At 39.0% G+C, this 21,162-nt stretch overlaps 1 protein-coding gene across 2 annotated transcripts; it reads right to left on the reverse strand.

Annotated features, from left to right (window-relative positions):
• Positions 1–2,536: 2,536 nt before the first annotated feature.
• Positions 2,537–20,725, reverse strand: LOC112567805 (neurotrypsin-like). 2 transcript variants are annotated; one of them, XM_025244655.1, is made up of 9 exons: positions 20,600–20,725; positions 18,458–18,630; positions 15,876–16,023; positions 12,113–12,282; positions 10,786–10,927; positions 10,218–10,384; positions 5,977–6,255; positions 5,169–5,471; positions 2,537–2,614 (listed from the first exon to the last, which is right to left on the reverse strand). In XM_025244655.1, the coding sequence occupies exons 1-9, from the start codon at positions 20,677–20,679 to the stop codon at positions 2,571–2,573; spliced, it is 1,506 nt and encodes a 501-aa protein (XP_025100440.1). In that variant the 5' UTR covers positions 20,680–20,725; the 3' UTR covers positions 2,537–2,570. The 2 variants fall into 2 exon arrangements, with proteins under 2 accessions (XP_025100440.1, XP_025100439.1); XM_025244654.1 differs by lacking the exon at positions 2,537–2,614 and having other exon boundaries at positions 3,904–5,471.
• Between the last annotated feature and the right edge of the window lie 437 nt (positions 20,726–21,162).

A 21,162-nucleotide genomic window follows, 5' to 3' on the forward strand; every position in this document is an offset into this window, starting at 1 on the left:
CGGTGATTGTGTGTAGGACGGGGTCTACAGCACGAGACGAGGTCACAGAGACACGGGAAAATGCTTCTTCCATTCCATGAACTGTCAGATCGCGAAAATTTTATTTACGGAAAGCGTTTTAACAATTGTACATCAAGTAGAGGAGAATCATCCGTCGATCTGCACAAAGCCAGATTAAATTGTTTACACTTTGCTTTATTCTTTTTAACATGTTTCTTTTCCATTGTATTTTTTTTATGTCAGTTAACTGGTTTTCTTTGTTACAGGTTATTGTTTTCTTAGACATATAAATATTCTGAATGACAGACTAGTTCCGAAGAAAAAAAAAACAACATCCAAGTTGTGAAGAATGTACGATGATAGACCTAAGTATTTACAAAGTTGTTACATCCTAAATCTTTCTTCACTTCTAACAAATTTCGTTACAAAGAACTGTAAATGTATATTGTGTGCCTCTCCTTAATACCCTTGTGTCGGTGACTGTTCATGAGCAAAGACTGCAGACAACCTTCCGTGACGCTGACCTTAGTTAACAACAGTGTTGACCTTCCCTTGTGACATCAGTGTCCAGTCGCTCTGTCGATATTCGAGATCAGAAGAATAAACCTATTTTTACTTTGAAAGTGGTTTTTTTTTATTAAGCACATATCTACAGTTTTCAAATGATATATAAAATAGTCAGAAGGGCAGATAATTCTTTAGAGCTGTTGTCTGACTTGTTAGACGAAAAAGTGAACACGGATGTCGATAAAACATCGCGGGGCCTAGAGATGAAAAGATCAAAACCAAGCAAAATGAAGATGTTTGTGCACTTAGTCAAGATGAAAGGTGCCTTTCGGAAGTCAACACTCATCAGTACTTCACAAGAGAGGACCAAGAGATGCGACAACAGATGTAGTGAAGTGTCTCTAAGATATTAATTCCTACAGAAATTATGTGTGTGTGTGTGTGTGCGCGTGCTTTTTCTCAAATTGTGCGGTTTGTTGTCTAAAGGAGAAATGTCAAACACACGGCCCGGAAGTGCACAGACATTTCAGCCTCACATAGTAAAAATTCTCATTAAAACGAGGTGTCGAGCCTCAAGTTAAAGCTGAAAATAGTCGCAAATAAATGTTTGTTTTTAAAAGTGGTCATCTTTGTAGAAAATATTTGTTGGTGTTGCATACAATTCTGTTGCCATTTCGAAACTATTTCTTTCTTTTGCGAAACTACTTTATAACCTTTCATTCATGAATGTGGTTAGCTGCTAAACCTTTTTACGAACATTGTATGTTTTTAACTTGAACAAACAGAGATATTTTGCGAAAAAAATTTATTAAATCACTTTAATTATTTGTAGTGTGTGGCGTTTGACAGCACAAACGTGACCCATGTGACCCATGTGACCCAGCTTGATGTGCTTCTCTAGAAAGTTCTTTGTCTGTATGTCTTAGCCAGCAAACACAGATGTTGGTGACCTTCATCAAGATGAGTTCTGGCGATCGGAAAGAAACACTCATCCGTTCTTAACAACTGGAGATGCGAACACAGATGTAGCGCGAACGTGGAGTGGAGTGGCTGGCTCCGTGAAAAATTGATAGTGCAATGTGTGTATGTGTGTGTGTTTGTATGCGTGTGTGTGCGTGTTTTCTTTCTTGAATGTTTATTCTGTTGCTTAGAGCGTTCTCTATCTGCATGTTTTGAGTAAAAAAATGTATGGCACGCATCAACAATAAGCCATGAACAAATAATATTAAGTGTTGATGTGTATCTGTAATGATAAAAATACTCACCACTATGTCTGTTTTAATAAATGCTATCTGAAAGTTCTTATGTTAATTAATCTGTTCTCTGTTAGTACAGGGTAGAGGACAAAGATTCCATAGGACAATTTTAAATAACATTTACTGAATTTTTTACTTTTAGTTGGGTGAGCTATTAGAATTTTTTACATTGTATTCTTGTGCACATCAGACCTTGGAATCAGCACATACATAAATGTGACCCTCCACGACGAAATGAGTCTTAAGTCGGAAATTATAGATTTGCCAAATTGCATATTTTTTAAAAAGTACAGAGTCTGAACTTTCTTTTGATACAAAAAGTGTTCTTCTTGTCTTAAAATTGACTGAGTTATAAACGTTTGAAGTGTGAAAGAACAGTGGCGGCCATTTTGATAAAATCAGGTTCAAAGATTAGCGTCGAGATAGCCGACCAGGTTTGTTTACTCCTAAATCTTTCGATCGGGTAGTATTTGAATCATTCTTTAATGAAGTAAGACATACAGACTTTAGGTTTTCTGACAAGGTATAACACAAGGAGGTTATGACAGAGAAACAGTATCTAAAAAGCGTTTGAATTTCTTCATTTTTCTGCAGGAATCGGTACGGATCGCAGTAGGGTACCTCAATTAAAACCTATTTTGAGTCAATTCCGTGACAAATATAGACTTTCTTATACAATAAGGACATTGTCAGAACTTGGTAGAAGTAAGACAGCATTCAATTTTAAATGATGACAAACGTGTGTTAATTTTATCTGAAATTTGTTTTAATGGTTAACTGTACTGAACAGCTTGTGTCAGCCTTAAACTATTTGTGACTTGGACTCTCTGATGGCAGACACATGGCAGGACCTGTAAATTCAAGCAAAAAAAAATGTTTGTGACCTTGATCAAGATAAACGCTGGCTGTCGGAAAACAACACTCATGAGTACTTGACAACAAGAGAAGACCTAGAGATGTGAACACAGATGTACTGAAGTGTTTTTTCCTCTGGCATAAATTAGAAGTGCAATTGTCTGTCTGTGTGTGTGTGTGTGCACGCTCGCGCGTTTGCCTTTCAGAACAATTCAGAAAAAAAACATTTTAAGATTCTGAATAAAGTCAGCAACGGTTTTAAACTGTTTTATTGAAAAAAGGACTGAGTGCATGGCACGTAAGACTTCTTCTTTGTTTGTTTGTTTTGGTTTTTTTTTTTGTTTCTCGGGGAAGGGGCGTGGGGCTGTCTACATCAAAGTGTGCAGCTGCAGATGTAGTTAAAAGCCTGTAGTAGCATTGAAGCTTTATATTATATACGATACTGACAATAGTTAAATGGATCTTTTATCGTGAAAGTGAGATTTCTATATTTTTCTGATGACGATAAAGGTTATCATAATCAGCTTCGTCGTCGCCGCCGTTTTCACTGTCATCGTCATATCATTATCAGCCATACATCGCGTTCTCTCAATTTTCTATGTTAAAGAACTTGCTTAACCCTGTTTTAAAAAGATAATAATTGTCCGATATTCTTTTTCTGTAGAAAATTTCTTGATAAGTATAGAACTGTCTTCATTAAATTACAAGAAAGAAAATTTGAATAATAAGTATCGTTTTTTAATTTTTTGCTTTTTTGTGTAAATCCACTCATACATTTTTCATTGTTAATGTCATATCGTCACAATCAAAAGACTTTATCATATCACTAAATATTAAAAGATTTATTGATTTTAATGACAATTAGAAGAGTCTAATTACGATATCTGACATTTAACTAATAGATGATATGCACTTGGTCACAAGGTGTTATTGTCATTTGAGCAAAAGTTATCCAAGTCCACCAGATGTTTAACGTTCCCATGCTCAGGTTGTTTTCGAGATGAAATCCACCCTGACCCGGGTAATGGCAGCTCAGGAAGATGACCTCCTGCGCGTGACTTTTGTTGTCTCCACGAATCTGTAGCCTACAGGCACGAGCCTCATCATGTCCATGTAAGAGACGAACAGTTCATGTTGGCCGACCTCGAAAGATTTTCTGTCATCAACTTTTGTCTCTCGCTTTTCTGAAAAGATCCAATCGACAAAAAACCAACAACAAAAACAAAAAAAAAAACAACAACAACAAAAAAAAAACAAACAAAAAAAACAAAACAAAAAACAAAACAACAAAAAAAACCACGCAAACACTAATGGATTCTTGACTATCTAAGTAAACATGAAAGATGCTGTGTGGGGATCACAAGAGTCATGTGTAGTCTAATGTTACCTTAAGTAGCTGGTCATGACTTGGACGATGTCGTTTCCAATCATATAAGGCTGGCAATCAGAGATACATTAGTGAATTTCAAAAAGAGGAGAGGGTTCTAGTGTCAATTATTCGATTTCTGTTTAAGATTGCATCGTTGGCTTAAAAATTATTGTTGTGAACTCCAGGTAGTTATGTGTGTTCTTTAATAAATACAAAATATAACAGATTCTTTTGCTGACAAGGAGTGAATGATAATTTGTCAGATTTATTAGAGGTTACTGATCCGAATATTTGTCTCCATGCTCTTTATTAAATGGATATAAAGACAAAGAGTTGTTGCCTAGAAACGGCTTGACCCAAAACGTTGGATTGACGCCAGTGACCTTTGACCGACTCCCACGCCAGTGGGAAAACGCTGCATCTTCAAAGAGCAAAACGTTTGACAGGAGAGTGAGAAAATGACAATATTCGAAGTATACGGATTCAAATGGGCTTTTCAAGCACAAAACATTAACTCGAAACACCTGCAAAAATAAATTGGAAGAAATTGTTTGAATTGAAAAGATTAAAATATTCATCTGTTTTTCTCTCTTTTGCTCTCTCTGTCTCTCTCTCTCTCACATACACACACAAATAAACAACAACATCATATAGACACAAACTAACTGCTGCTTTAAAAAGATGTTTGTAGTACGACAGAACTCTGCCTTCCATTGCAGTAAATGTATGGCATTATGAACATTTATTACTTACTACTATACACATTAAAACCGACAGAGAGGTCAACATATGTAAAACAACACTCGATTGTATGGCGGTCAGAAAAGATCTTGGACAAAACTATCAGTTTTACAAATGTCTTGCAAACTGTGATTTCAAATCGCTTACCTGTTACTCGTCCTTCTGTTGGTGTGTCGCAGCAGGTGTACAATAACATCGGGCACATGACTCGAGAAATAATAAAAAGCAGCAACTCGTACTGCTGGTAGTAGCACGCAAATCACGTGACACGTCTTGTGTCAATGTGTAATGTTTAGTGTTGCATCATCATGTCTTTTAATAATGCAGTGTATGTGGAGTTTGTTTGTAAAGTTTGCTTGTCAAGTTATTGTACAACTGAGAAAAATATAACTTAATGCTTTCACTAAATATTAGAATAAACAACGAAAGTAAATGTAAACCTTGAACACTGAGGTTGAACCTGGCAGATGAGGTCAGCGGAAGTCTGTCGTCATCATCAACGGTGTGAGTGACGACGGTACAGGTGTACACACCGCTGTGTGTCACGTGGTCTGCCGCTAGGATCCGTAACTCCCCAGTCGTGCTGTTCACTCTTCCTGACCACGTGATGGACGCGGGGCGAGGGTTGCTGTCAGCTTTACACCACAGGGTCACGTTGTGTCCAGGCTTTAACTCAGAAAGACTTGACAAGGGCTGTTGTTCCCCGGTGTTATCAGTCCATGTTATTGTAATCAACGGCTTATCTGTAAATTGCAAAACGTTTAACGTCGTTGCTCACGCCTTAGTCTGTAACATGGATTTTAAATAGCTAGGTCTTAAATTATCTCAACCAATTGAAATAAGAGGAGTTTTGATATCCTTCATTCAATGGTTTTCTTGCCATGTACTGTGTATTACAGAAAAAAACCCACGTTTAAATATTTTTAAAATTTTTTTTACGTTTTTCACAGTTTGTTCTGAAAAAAGACGATTTTGTTCCTGTGTTTTGTGAAGTTAAGTGAAGATAAAAAAATCTAAAATTTATCTTAATTATCTTTTGAAGGTAATGCTGTTTTATGGAAGTATTTATTTAAGATTTTTGACACAAGATTTAAATTATTTATTTAGTTACTCAAAATACTTTTAATTGCTTACAAGATGTGATTATTTTTTTTAAAGTTAATGACAAGTGGAGAATGCTATAGTAATAGTTGCGAACGTGGTCACACACACACAAAACCTATAAGCAGTTATAAAACGTGTACTTACAGTAAACCTTTAGCTTATGAAAATCACTCATTATGGTATATGCAGAATTAGAATCCCGTTCACGACAGCTGGTGCTGCAGCCTACTTGACGTCCATTGTACTCTTTAGTCAGATTGTAAAAGCTCTGAAATTCCAGACAAGGATGACCACCAGCTGTGTCTCCCCATGTGTACTCAGCGACCCGTTGATACTTTCGTGGTGTCACGCACCTCAGAGCTTTGTTTGCACCTTCTATAAATGGGTACCTTTCGTCCCGAGAAACTATTAAAAGACGTTCATCTGCAAAAAAAGGTCATGGAACCTACAATGAACTAACAAGCAACAACAAAGCATTGTTTTTTACAGAAATATTATCAACATTTTACTAAGCGAATGCCCCTGTGGGACCCCGGGGTATGCTTGCCTAGCAAGCATTGCAAGAATAGGGTCCCTGCCATCCAGCCAGGCATGTCGTAAGAGGCGACTAAGGTGGACACCTCACCTAGAGGTAAAATAGGTTGTGGTAGGGCTAACAACCCCACCATGTAAAAAAAAGCATGTTACAGAAACCAAAACCAGAGAATCGTCATAGATGGCGAAGTAATGAAGCACACCAGGAGGACTGGACTAATGACGGACGACAGCCAAACCCGAAAGGAGCTGGCGCCCCGACAGTGGATTTACTGAAGCCGAGGCATAAGTTGAGGTTGGGGTGCTGGAACGTCCAGACCTTGTACCAGACTGGCAGGATGCTCCAATTAGTCAAGGAGTTTGACAACTACAACTTGGACATCCTGGGATCAGTGAGGTCAGATGGACGGCACAGGAAAGAGGAGACTAGCGTCAGACATACCATCTTTTCTCAGAAGATCAGACGCTCAGCACTCTGAAGGAGTAGCTCTACTCCTCAACAAGAAAACGGAAAAGGCACTGCTGAATGGAAGCCTTATGGACCCAGCTTTTGAGAGCAAGATTCCATTCCAAGTACACCAAGCTGACAGTGCTAGCTTGCTATGCACCAACAAATGACTCTGAGCAGAAGACAAGGATGCTTTTTACGATCAGCTCCAAGCAGCTCAGAGAGCGTTCCAGCCCATGACATGTTGCTCAATCATCGCGATCTCAATGCAAGGTGGAAGTGAAAACTGCAGGAGATGTCATGGGCAAGCATGGAATTGGAACCATCAACGACAACGGAGAGAGACTGGCAGACTTTTGTGAAGAAAACAACCTATTGATTGTGGCAACACTCTTCCCACACAAAGACATGCCACAAGGCAACATGGACATCACCAGATGGGAGCACAAAGAACAGATGGACCATTCATCATCAACCGAAAATGGAGAGCTCACTTCAAGATGTTAGAGCCTACAGAGGAGCAGACATTGCCAGTGACCACACTCTTGTGATAGCCACAGTTTCTCTGAAGCTGCGTCGATCACGAGGAAAACAGGCACGCCAGCGGAGAGTGGACTCTGGCAAACTGAAAAATCCAGCCACTGAAAGGGCCTTTGCTATAGAAGTAAAGAACAGGTTCCAGGCACTAGGAGAGCAACAAGAGATGACCTTAGACGACTTCAATCGAGTCTTACAGGAATCAGGAGAGAAAATACTGGGCTTCCAACGAAAAAGAAAAACAGTGGATCAGAGAAGAGACATGCGAAGAAGATAGAAGAGAGAAGTCAGCCAAACAAAGAATCAACAACACCAGATCTGATCCCCTGAAGGGAACAACACAGACAAAGATATGCAAAACTGAACAAAGAGGTGAAGAGGATGACAAGAACCGACAAAAGATACCACATAGAGAAACTGGCAGATGAAGCAGAAAATGCAGCAAGTAAAAAATGACCTGAAGACACTGTACAAGATAAACAAACAGCTAAACAACGGTTTAAGAACAGTGATGGCCAGTGAAAGACGTGAACGGTAATGTCGTCGAGGGGAGAGGCAGGAAAACTACAGCGCTGGAGGGAGCATTTGAGTCAGTTCTGAACAGACCAGATCCCCTCAGCTTGCAGACATCCAGCCAGCAGCTATAGACCTTGACATCTGCAGAGACCCACCAAGCCTGAAGAAGTGACAGCAGCAGTCAAGACAATGAAGAGCTGCAAAGCACCAGGCAGATGGACTAACACAGCAGAGATGCTGAAAGCAGACGTGAATGTACAGCTCCCAAGCTGACTGAAATTTCAGCAAATTTGGGAATAAGGGCAGCTCCCTGTTGCATGGAAGACAGGGCTCATCTTCAAGTTACCCAAGAAAGGAGATCTTGGAGACTGCAATAATTGGAGGGGCATAACACTTCTTTCTCTCACCAGCAAGGTCTTCAGCAAGATTGTTTTGTCAAGACTGACGGCAACTCTTGAGAAAGACCTCCGACCACAGCAAGCAGGATTTCGCCCTGGGCGATCCTGCTCCGAACACATCTTCATTCTGCGACAGATTCTGGAGCAGAGCAACGAGTGGAACACACCGCTGTACATCAATTTCATCGACCTGGAGAAGGCTTTTGACAGCATCCACCTCGAGTCCTTATGGAAGATCCTGAGGCATTACGGAGTCCCTGCAAAACTTGTTCAGATCGTTGCAATGCTGTACAGTGATTTCAAATCCCAGGTTGTCTGTGACACAGAGCTCACAGACCCCTTCAACGTCAGTACTGGGTGAAGCAGGGCTGCATTCTGTCGCCGTTCCTCTTCATCCTGCCATGGACTGGATCATTAAAGACTTCCACCGACAGCGAGAGGAGAGGGCTCAGATGGACCATGACTATGACAGCAACAACAGCACTGGAAGACTTGGACTTTGCTGATGACATTGCCTGCTGTCACACCGCCAACCAAGACATACAGGAAAAAACAAAGGCCTTCTCAGAAACAGCTGGAAACCTTGGCTTGAAGGTCAGCACAAAAAAGACTAACAGTATGAGAGTGAACGCCAGAGTCCAAGACAGCATCAAAATAAATGGAGAAGAGTTTGAGGAAGTTGACAGTTTCTCCTATCTTGGTCCAAAATGTCAAACACTGGGATGCGGAGGTGGAGATTCGAGCCGACTGGCGAAAGCCAGCCAGGCCTTCGCGTCACTCAGGAGCACATGGAAGCAAAAAACATCAGCCAGAAGATCAAGCTGAGAATCTTCAAGTCAAATGTGATCAGCACCCTCCTTTACGGATCAGAATCTTGGAAGATGACCAAACCATCAGTAACAAGCTGACGTCTTCCAAAACAGATGCCTCAGGTGCATACTTAACATCTTTTGGCAAACACCATCACCAACGAAGAACTCCACCGAAGAACTGAAACCGAGTCCATCACCACGCAGGTTCAACGAAGGCGTTGGCGATGGATTGGACATGTGCTCCGCCAGCAGACAGCAGACCTTTCCAGAGTCGCCCTACGATGGACTCCAGACGGCGAAGAAAACGAGCCGCCCAAAGGAAACTTGGAGAAGAACAGTGGAAAGGGAGATGAAGGGAAAGGGCTGGACATGGGGTCACCTAGAGCGGGTTTCAGCCGATCGACATCGGTGGCGGACTCTGGTTGAGGCCTTGTGTGAAACCTGATTCACGAAGAGGAATAGATAGATAGATAGATAGACTAAGCGAATGAATGTATGAAAGAAAAGATTGTTCATGAAAAACTGAAAATACTTTTATTCAAAAGTATTTCATAGGATAGAAGACAACAGAATTATTTTTATCACATGGTTCGTTAGGCGCGAAACTTTAACGATAAATAATGATTTATTTCATGATGTGGAACAAAGTGTCCATTAACAAGAATCAAACAAATTGCCTTTTCGCTTTAAAAGCTCTTTGCACTAACAATTAATTATAAATGTATTTAGACCCGTATGAAACAAGGCATCACATACACCACCCTATCTTTTACACCGACACACGCACGCACGCGAAAATAGAGGACTTAACATATGGACAGAGGAGTAGAAAAATTTTTCTTTGTTATATGAATCAAACTTGTTACACAGTAAATTCTGCAGTCTCTGCTCGCATCAAACCGAGTCAGCAACTGTCTGTTATAAAGACAAGTATACTATACACACAGCTACAGATAGCTTTAACTGGTGTTAAAATAAGTAGCTTATTAAAAGCGTGTTTTATGTTTAAACTAAGCACAAATCAATGTGTAGGTTGGAACGTCTCGTAAACGTATGAAACACAAAATTAATAAAATCTTATAATAATGTTCTTTACTGTATAGCACAAAACACAATTCAGAAAATCTCACAAAAACTTACATTTGCTGCAATAGACGCCACAATCATTAGAATAACAGTCCTGTGCAATGTTATCCAGCACACATTCATCCAGGCTTCTCTCTGTTCCCTTACAAACAAATGAAGCTTCAAGTAAAGGTTTCTTGTCTTGTCCGAACAACCAACCATCTATCAGTGCAGCTTTGTCTCTGTTTGAAAAAAGGTCAAACAGTGTCCGTCTTCTTTTCTTTGAAACATAAGTTTAAATGAATCCAGTATTAATTTATCTGCTTAACATAAATTGTTTCTATGTGAATGTATATGTGTGTGCTATCAAAATAAATAGGTCTGTTGTTAAGTATTGAAGACCTTTTACATTTCACATCGCAAGTACACAAGTTAATGTATTTTAAAGTATTTTTGTTCATATTGTATGGAGATAATACCATGAAGTAGCTGTTATCTGGTTACATACTTATCTCTCTGCAGTCCTGTAGCATCCTCCCTTCGTTGTAAAGTTTTTAAAAACTAAATCAGCGGATTAATCTTTGTGTCTAAAAGTTTCTTCCCATTGTTTTATTTTTGACAAAAGAAAGATAAAGTATCTCACGGGCTTAAATTGAGTTGTCTGCAGATGACTGCGGCAGTTTTCTCGTTGTTTACACACACTGTGCTAAATTGTTTACTTCCAATCTCCACTTCTACACGCCCCATGTTACTGTCTGTACGGCGAGGTCCTGTCAGTCGCAGACCTGTAACAATGAGGTGAAAGGTCATCACGTGAATGTCGTCTGCTGTGTAGTTGTTTGCTGGTCACTAACTCAAATAACAAGTGTTTAAATACTATTGGGTTGTGTTTCTCCTCGCTTCTCGTAAAGGCTTTATTTAATATTACGCACATGATCTTGTCAGAAAAGTATAAAACATAATTTAATTCAGTTTAAAGCAATGTTTTACTCTTATGTTTACATTAGTTCTCTTAAGATGTAATTAGTTTTAGTACCAGTATATTAAAAGCTTTATTTTTCTCCTAAATTAAAGAATATTAGTGTTTATACATGTGGAATCGGCGGACTTGTATAATAAGTTATTTGTATCTATCGTGCAAATAAATTACTGTGACAGATTGTAACGGAAAGTCGTGTTATGAGAATGTAATTCTGTTCTTTAAAACTGATATTTAAAGGCTTTTTATTTAGTAAGCGCTAAAAAATTCTTCTAAATGATGACATGTATATTCACTTTTTATATGTGCAGCTGAAGCTTTGGAAGACCTGCTTGACGTAGAAAAAAAAGCAAAATGATATTTTATATTTGCTTGATACCTTGGCACTCTTTTGAAAAAAATGTGTTCTGAAGTTCTTAAGAGCCAGTACAAAAATCACCCTTACATTAATAGGTTTAAACCTGTTGTGACAAACACTATATAAAAATAAAAGTCTGTTCATTATTAACAATATTAGAGATGTAACCATCCCTAGTAGCTTTTCAGTCATATTTTAGCCACTTAAGGTCAACAAGAAACACAAAGTCATCTTTACAAACCGCCAGTGGCTTATGCTCAATCAACTCGATCCTCTATTTACTATCGTGTAAACAGTGACACCATTCAAGAATCCTCAGCAAACAATTTTTAACTTATTAACTCTTCTTCAAAGTGGAAAAGAATTACTTTTCCCTCCTAAAGCTTCCCCTCTCTTCTTCCTTTTCCCCTTACCATTTGTGTACAAATGCTCGATTAATTTTGTTTGAAAGTGTGCTATAATAATTATCTCGGTATTCGCATGTTTAGCACTTTGTTATCCGCATTACCTTAAATGTAAATCTTATGTGTTTTAGCTTTTTTTTTACTGTAAATATATGCATACTTTCAGAGAAAAGATTCCACAATGGAGACATTCAAACTCTCTGAGAAATTAAAAGTTTTGTTTACTTACTAAAGCTTTTGAACTCATAAATGATACCGACATCCAGGCAGCTGCTTTTGTTAAGTTGTCCAATCTCGCATTGTTGAAGATTTGTTTCCATTCCTTGACATTTTATATACCCAAATTGAAATCGTGAGCCATCGTTTGATAGAATATATTTCACAGCTGCTTGTCTAGTGCTGTTAACAGATAGTACACATACATGTTTTAAGAACCTTACCACATGCAGGTTAAAGGGTTAAGGTGCACTACGTTCCTAGCTGTGCGAGGTGTTATAATCTCTACAAATCGTGTGGCCACAATTTGCTTATACCTCCCCTTAGAGGCTTAACCACTAAGAAATCTGTCTATCCCCAGTAAGAAATACAGTGGTACAAGAGCACTTGACCAGAATCCGTCTTGAAATGTAATGTCGAGTGAAAATGCAACAGAACTTAAACGGTACAAGCATTTACAAATAAATATTAAATGAAAAGTGTATTACTAGTTTTACCTTCTTTGCTGTATAAGATGTTAAATGGTCTTTTAGTGTTTGATTATTATTGTCAGTTATATCTAAACAGCCATGTCAGTCTAAAAGGCTAATTTAGACACATGAATACCACTCTTACACAACTTTATTGTCATCTGTTCTCTCTTCTAAGGGCTACAACCCTTAAATAAATAAACAACAGATAATCAATCACGCTCATACTTAGATATAAATTCTTTCTTTAAATTCATCTGTTAATAATGTTCACCTCCTTCATGTTCTCTTAGGTGCTAAGGTTTTTGACTAAAATAAGTATGTACATATGCGGTTTTGGAAGCGTTTTATTTTTACAGGGTGGGTTTGCTAGCCCAACGCTCAACCCTCCTCCTTAATCCGGTGTTCGGACCGGCAGGTTACCCGAGTGGTCTCCAGGCGGAGTTAAGTATGAACATATAGGCAAGTGAAATTAACGGTACTGCAAAATTATCACCAGTACAGGTCTACTTTGTTTGAATACCAATTTAAAGGGATTTTCAAGGCTTGTGTTAAGGCTGTGGAGACGGTCAAACGTTTCAAAAATATATTTAGTTACAATCACAGAGCACGAGAGAAACACAGGAGAAATGAAGGATTCGTTTCTCACTTAATTACCACTTATTAGCACTATTTCCGTTGCCGATTTTTATAAGAATCGAAAAAATCCAGTGAAATCGACCCTTGTGTCCTTCCGCCGAGTAACCACGATAGCTTCCCGAGATGATCAAGCAGATGAGTCTTATTGTGATGTCAGAGTCTTGTTGTGACGTCAGTCTCTGACAGGAAGTGTCTGTGGTCATTGAGAAGATTTGACGTCGTCTGTTTATTGTATGACGCACTCTGTGTGTAAGGCTTGTAAGTCTCTGTCTGTCGGAAACTGATGAAAAGAAAATTTTGAATCTTTTCCCATCTTTTCGTGGCAATCGGGTGCAGCACATTCTCGAGGCATGGTTCTCACTATGGAAACCACACGTCATAGGGTCACGTGACGGAGAACGAGACTTCGTGGAAGCAAAAAAAGAGTCCCGTGTAATTTCTGTTATTAAACACAACATTCCACTAAAAACTTTCAACGTTTTCTGCATAAACACACATATAAATAGACGACATTCAAATTTATCATACTCTTTACGTGATTCTAAGCAGTTTTATTTTGCCTTTAGAATCCTTTTAAGCAGTTTGCGTTTTTTTACATATCGGTAAATATCAGCGATATAAAACTAAATCACCCTCAAAAACCCATCCCTTAATAATGTTCCCTTTACTATTACGCCTGCGATCAATCAGCACCGCAAACAGTGTACTATGTGACACTAAAAGTGTACTACGTAACAACAACAGTGTAGTACGTCACACTAACAGTGTACTGCGTCACGTTGGTTCACCATTCACAACATTGACAGCCGTCAACAACTATTACAACGACAGGTCGGGTTCTTTGGAGGTTGACAGTCTGCATTTCTCGTGCTAATGTAACAGTTTTTTTAGAACCAGGAGAAATGCAGACTGTCAGTGTCTGAATCATCCTAACTGCTGCTCTCTCGATATTATTGGTGTTGACTGCAGGCGATGTTGTGAATGGTGTACCAAAGTGACGTAGTAAACTGTTAGCGTGACGTAGTACACTGTTACGGCGCTTGGTGGTCGCAGGATCAAACTGAGTACTTTGCTAGCGGATAATTAATTGACGGATCGGTTTTGGAAGCTGAAATTACAGGTTTAGTTTCTGTCACCGATATCTACCGATATCTGCAAAAAAGCAAACCATAAAGGTTGGTCTTTAAAATTGACAAACAAAGTGACGCTCTGTTCTTTGCTTCGTGTTTGTGTATCATGGGTAATTGTGGTGTCCCATGCAGATATTTTAAGGTGGTCAAGTTGCTGACAACCCCAAAAGATTTTGAATAAAGTGATTGGTCGAGGACAAATATATTCAAAATATTCAAAATATTCAAACAAGGACAACTTTAAATGCCGAGATCACACTGTACGCCATTAAGCCATTCAATGTAAAGACCTTAGCACCACATCAAGACCAACACAGCCGTCGTCTTCCACTCTGCTTTCCTTTAAATCATATTATAGAATATTTTACTGGGAACAAGCCTAGAACACATTTATTATAACTGAACTTATGTAGACTGTAGAAACGTATGTTTTGTCAATAACACCAAGAACCGTAAAGAAAGCACTCACAAGGAATAATAGACTAATAAACATATAGAAGCACTACGTTCTGAACAATATCCATTACATTGGCAGAAGATTTTAGCCACTTTTAAAGACATATTGCTGAACAAATTGTTTTGAAAAGAAAATGCTACACACAGTTAGATAGCGTTTTGATGTTGATTTTTCATATACCCAAATAGAGATCTTAAAAGAAGTCGTCGGTCAAATTTTTTTTTTCAAAATAAGAAGAAGGGCCTTGGAAACAAAATAAACTTCGTCAAATTTATTGTACTTGTAGTAGACGTACATATTCTTGAGCACACACACACAGCAAGTTCCTTGTATTTCGACAGGTGAAAAGCAGTCAATCCTATATCATGTCTGTAGACTCTGTGTTTCCACAGATTGCAAGCTTCCCTTGTTTCTACCAGAGATCGCTAAAACTCCAGCTTGTAACTGCCAGTTTGTACTTTTCTTGTGCATTATTATTTTTTCTTTGCACAACAGTAGCGAAAAAAAGCTCTTACGCATCGCCTCAAATCAGTTTTTCAGAGTATAAATAAGCGGCTATTGTGAAATTCAAAATTCGATCTATGATTTTCTCACAGTTTGCTATTTTAACTTTAAATCTGACATTTATATTAATGGAAATACAAAATAGCAAATTATAAGACGTATCTAAAAGGTTTGATATACTCATTTTACATTTCATTTTAAGTCTAATGAGGTAATAAAACATACATTGGGTTGTTTAAAAACGTTTTTTAGGCTTTAAGAACAACAAAAAACAACAACAAGATGTATCTCGTAATTTGTAAAATTGTTCCTTTAAGAAAATCAAGCCACAAAGGTACGAACAACATAGCAAGCACACATAAATAAAAAAGAAAAAAAACCCAGCAACGTATGCAAAGGCAATCAAAAGTTAAAAGAGAAAGACAGATCAAATAGTGCATTACTATTTTAAAAATAAATTAATGATAAAAGACACAAGTGTTGTTGACCAGTTTTCTAAATAAAAATTCATAGAATGCATGCATGCTTGACATCTTGCTGTTGGATGATGCGCTGTTAAAACTATGGGTCACTGACCTGTTAAATCCCAGCATCCTGCAGGCCACCTCTACTTCGTTCTGTCCAAATCCTTCCCCACACACTGTAGTCCATTCTCCGTTGACCGATATTTCTAGACGTCCTGCCTTAGATGTCCCGCCATACAACCGGGCTGTCATTGGTGTGGCTGTCACAACACAGATGTGGTTATTTTGTTAAATCCTGTCTTTTTTGTTGTCTTTTGCGATTGACTGCATTAGACACACCATGACACACCATGTGCAGACAGTATTCCACTCCTAGCTTTGTTTTAATTAAGGGTGTGGAAGATTAAGCCGATCTCAACAACTACTGGTACAGTTAACGAAAAGCAATACAAAATAGAGTTAGAATTCTCCAGTGAGTTCCCACTCATAGTTGATGCGACCTTAGCCAGACCAAAGGACATGACAGGTGAGGTAGTAGACATTATGTGCAACATCCACGACATGCGTCATCGCTAATGTTGACGTGGACTGTCAATACATGAAAGGCAAGCTAAAAGCTGCATGTTACATGTCCTCACTTCACCCGGTCATATTGGGTTATATTATAATATTGGTGTGACCTGATCCACGTGCACACCACACAGTGGCGGGGTCTTCTACCCCTGACCAAAGTGCGACCGCCAACACAGGCGTAGACCCAGTCTAACCCCTATAAACCATCCCCGCAAATTACAGTTCACCAAAGTAAAGATTGGGGAATGGGAGAGGTTAGTCTCTATATTAGCGGTTCTCAAACGGTGGGGCCGGGGGCGACGTGCTTACAAGGGGGGCGCGAAGGTGGTCATTTTTTTTTATAGTTTATTATACCGGTATCAGTGGAATTAGCTTACATTGTAGAACCGAGTGGTGAGGGGGATGTTGGTGTTAGAGCAGCTTTCTTTGTTTTAGTGTTGCAGTCTAGTAGTGTACTTAGTTATATCGTTATATCTGTGGAGGTTATTGTTCGAACGGTTCCGAGGACTATCCATTTCCCGTCTGCTGCGTACGTAATGGCCGGCCTTGAACTGTCCCGCCAGTGGCCAATGGACCCAGAGGCGGCGCTAGGAATGCGTGGGGTCTGGGGTAGACCATCCGCGCGGGGCGGGGTAATGGAGTACGTGTATCAATATTCCTGTTGATGTAATGCCGGAAGCACTGATTTATATACAATTAGGCGAATTTGACCTTGAAGAAGTCTGATTTTAAAGAGCCCCTCTCAGCATTTTTCCATTTAACACAGAATATATTTTATGTTGACAAACTCATAAAGATGACCTCAGGGCTGAAGCGCGGGGCCCCTTCGAGAGCGGGGCCTGGGGCGGCCGCCCCATTTGCCACCCCCAAAAGCCGTTGCTGACTGGACCTATTGTCCCACCCAAGTTAGCTAATTAGGGACCCACCTGACTCATGGAAGGCCATGACTAGACAGTGCGGGGTGTGGGCTGAAGGCGTACCTTTAGCACTCACGCATATACACACACGGTCATCACACGCGTACACATGCACACGCATATGCATGCACCTTCACACACGTCCGTCGCCGCGTATGTACATACGCACGCACACACATATACACACGCTCTCAAAAACAGTCACACTCCATATGTGGACACACACGGCTAAGAAGTCTGGCCTTTGACCCCAGGTGTGGAGGAGGGGTAGTTGAAGGAAAGGTCGAGGCTACGTTACGTAACCAGGCCGTGGGAACAGAGGACAGACAGTTTCCTGAACGTTCCGCTTGGACGAGATAAAGACAGCAGTTTTAGTCCAAATTTTGGAGGCGACGTGCACGTGTTTGTTCTGGTGAAGATAGCCATGGATAAATGTGTGATGCGAAAAGGAAATGATTGCGGTGGTTTTTTTGAAATGAAAACGGGAAGAAACGAGCGATGTGCAAGTTTTGGGTGCTGGAGCCGATGAAAAACCAGAAAGGCCTTCTACCAAAGGTTTTAATCTTCTGTTAGTATGCTACATGTAGGTGTAGGTGTATTGATTGATGTTATGAGTGGCGTTTAAATTTAGCATTAACTATAATGTTCATCCAATAATTTGCCAAGTGATTTAAATTGAATGTAAATGTGTGTGATAAGGGTGACTGCGGTTTTTTTTATTACTTGTTGGTACTTCCAAAGAAAAAACAACAACTAAACTTCTGTCGTTAACAGTGATAGAGACTAAAGATTATTGTATTGTATCCTGTTGACGACATTCTCCATTACCAAAGTTTGTAAATGTAAGATAGAAAAACTCCTTGTGTCATATTTAAATCTCTTCTGTAGATGAAACTAAGATAGAAATATGACCTGAATTTGTTTGGCTTACCTTTTATTGGTTGTTTCCTATCTGTTAATAATAATAAACAGAAAAATAATGATGATGATGATAATGATGATGATGATGATGATGATGATGATGATGATATTCACAATAATACGTATTGCACACTTTAGAACGCACTTGCTTTCTACACTAATTTGTACAAACACTAATTTGAAAGTAATAAAGTGATCATTATTAACTCGGTAATTAAAGTTTTAATTAAACAATAAAATACTGGAATAACTGTAATTGTTTAATTATTAGTTGTCTACGTACTGATGTTGCACATGACGCCGACATCCCGCCAGTGTTCACAGTCGTGTCTGTAGAGCCCCCAGTGTCTACACTGCGCAAGGCTGGTTTCGTTCCCCACACACCGCAGGTCACTGAACAGAATAGGACCAGAGCCTGCTCCGTACTTGGCTGACCCCACAGCTACTGCTGTTGTGCTGTCCGACATCAAAAACGAAAATAAGAGGATATAGACATTGAAAACATACAGACGTTTGAATATTATCGAAGAATAACATGTGTAAATACATATGCACACTTGCACACACTTATACCCGCACATGCAAACAGAAACTTTGAGGAGGTGCTGAGCGTGATAAGCTGCCGGAATATTAATTATTAAGAAAGTAAAGTGTTTAAAATGTAATATTTAGCCTTAAAATACTGCATGGAATATGAACTATAGGACTACAGTTTTATAATGCTGGTTTTCAAAACACTGGATATTGACTAAAAGTGACAGACATTAGTAAACTATTCCAACTAGTAATCTGCATCTGTGTCCTCTATAACTTTGTGGGTAGTCTGTAGGAGACAAACTTTATCAGGTTCCAAATGAAGTATAGGTGAAAAGTTTAAACCTAAAGGAACTAACACGATGGCACCAGCAGGAGTGGAGCCTGCAGCTTAATTTGACTAAAGATGAACAACTCTGTCTCCGAACGAATTCACAGATTTAAAGCTTAATTTGTCTCGATTCGGTGGGTCGTGCCACATGGTTGTTCTTATTTGGTGAAGTGACTTGCATTGTTATTTTTAAAAAATGAAAAAAAAGGGTGAAGGCAAAATAAAAAATTTGTTGACAGTGTATTATGAAGTTTTGTGTAAATTGTTTAGTGCGACATCAATTCAAAAGCAATAATTAACATCTTGTGAAAAAGGGTTAAATGCGTATTTTATACACCTGAAGAAAAGCCTTTATTTAAAAGTAGCACACAAGTTAGAAGTTTAACCAGGGAGAGTATTTTTCAAATTCCTTTTACCCTTTTTTGCGGAGGGTTGCATAAGCGAATACTGGGATCATGCGGCCTTTCACCAAACTCATTGTAAGTACAAGGCTGCCTGACTCAACTGATTTCTGGCTCTGACACCGCTCGTGTCCCTTTGCCAACTACATTTCGAGTACATCACCTGTAAAGACACTGTTATGAAGTCTACTACACGATGGAAGAAACTCTCCTTCTTTTGTCATTTCGAAGCACAGAGCTTTAGTGATGTGGCAGTGGTGTAGGAACCAAAGGTACAACAACCCCTCCCACCTAAAATGTTGAGCTTTGTTTTGTCGTTCACTGTCAGCATAGAGTCTACCTTACCCTCCACTCTTAAATTCTTGCATTTTCCTACTTGCACGGTTATTACTCAAACTTCTCGCACTCCCTTAATCTCTTTGACTATTCTTTTCAAAGCTACTTCTTGCAAAACTATTCAAAAACTGCAACAGATTTCTGCTTGAAGTTGTGTGCACGTGAGGCTAATACAAATATGAAGGGTAGTACTACAAATCTGAAAATGGACAAATCAGTCTGAGCTGTCTTAAGTATCTGCAAAAAAAAAAGCAATGACACCCAAGGAAATCCACGAGGACACGGTACAGTCACTTCCTGTGGACTCCCCATCCTATGCAACTGTGACTGTGAAGTAAGCGCGAATAGACCAGGGTTGTCTCCACTGGACGTTGGCTAGAATGAGTGTGTAGTTTGTGAGTATGAGTCAGCATGAGACTGAAGGGTTTTCTCTGTGAATTGTGTGGCAGCATTCTAAGAGACCTTCAGTAATTCTAGAAATGTTTCTTGCTAACTGTGATTCAAGAGATAAACATTAGTGTTGTACATAATATGTTCAGATTGTTAGAGACAATATCTAGCTATTATATGAAAGGTTTTTAAGTACGTGATCTTCTCTTCTACCGCCTGGTGTACAGTCTAGTCTCGTCCTACTCCTATTGTTACTTTTAAAAAACTTCTAAAGAAAAGATTTTTTTTAGGCACGGATTATCTTCAAAAATCTTGTACTCTCGTTTATTCCCTAACTTATAACAGGGATACATTTCTTCTTTTAATCAAAAGTGTTTCTCTGGAGGAAAAAAGAGATAATAGCTTTTAAATCATAATGGGTAACACTGCATACCTGTTAAATCCTAGCATCCTGCAGGCTACCAAGGCCTCTTCCGTTCCAAACCTATAGTCACACACTGTGTCCAAGTTCATCGTACAATATCTCTAGACGTCTGCGTCTGCTGTGCCATTAACTACACGAGCTGGATCTGCTGAGCTGTAACTGAACGAAATAATAATACAGTGAATTAATGCAAAACCTAAACAATTTATTATTATCAGAGAGATTTAATTGTGATGTTTTTCCTTTTAACGCAATGAAAATCCTTTAATTCGCTGCATTTATTCTGGTATCCCCGAGAACGGTTAGTAAACTAGATTAGCAAGTAGCTGACTGTTTAGTACTAGTATAGTTTAGTAGACAGTTTTATCTCCTTTCGCTGTGACTTAATAATTTCCTATCTTTCAAAACTGGTCATAACACGTACCAGATTTTTTTTTTTTTGGGGGGTGGGGGTTATGTTAAAATAATAAAACACTTATTCGAAACACTTTCCAAAGTTATAAGTATGACGTTTTTCTAAATACTACAGGGGGATTTTCTAGTTAAAAGATTACTTAAAAGCAACATATAAA

Source organism: Pomacea canaliculata, linkage group LG7 (assembly GCF_003073045.1).
Source record: "Pomacea canaliculata isolate SZHN2017 linkage group LG7, ASM307304v1, whole genome shotgun sequence".
Taxonomy (NCBI): Eukaryota; Metazoa; Mollusca; class Gastropoda; order Architaenioglossa; family Ampullariidae; genus Pomacea; species Pomacea canaliculata.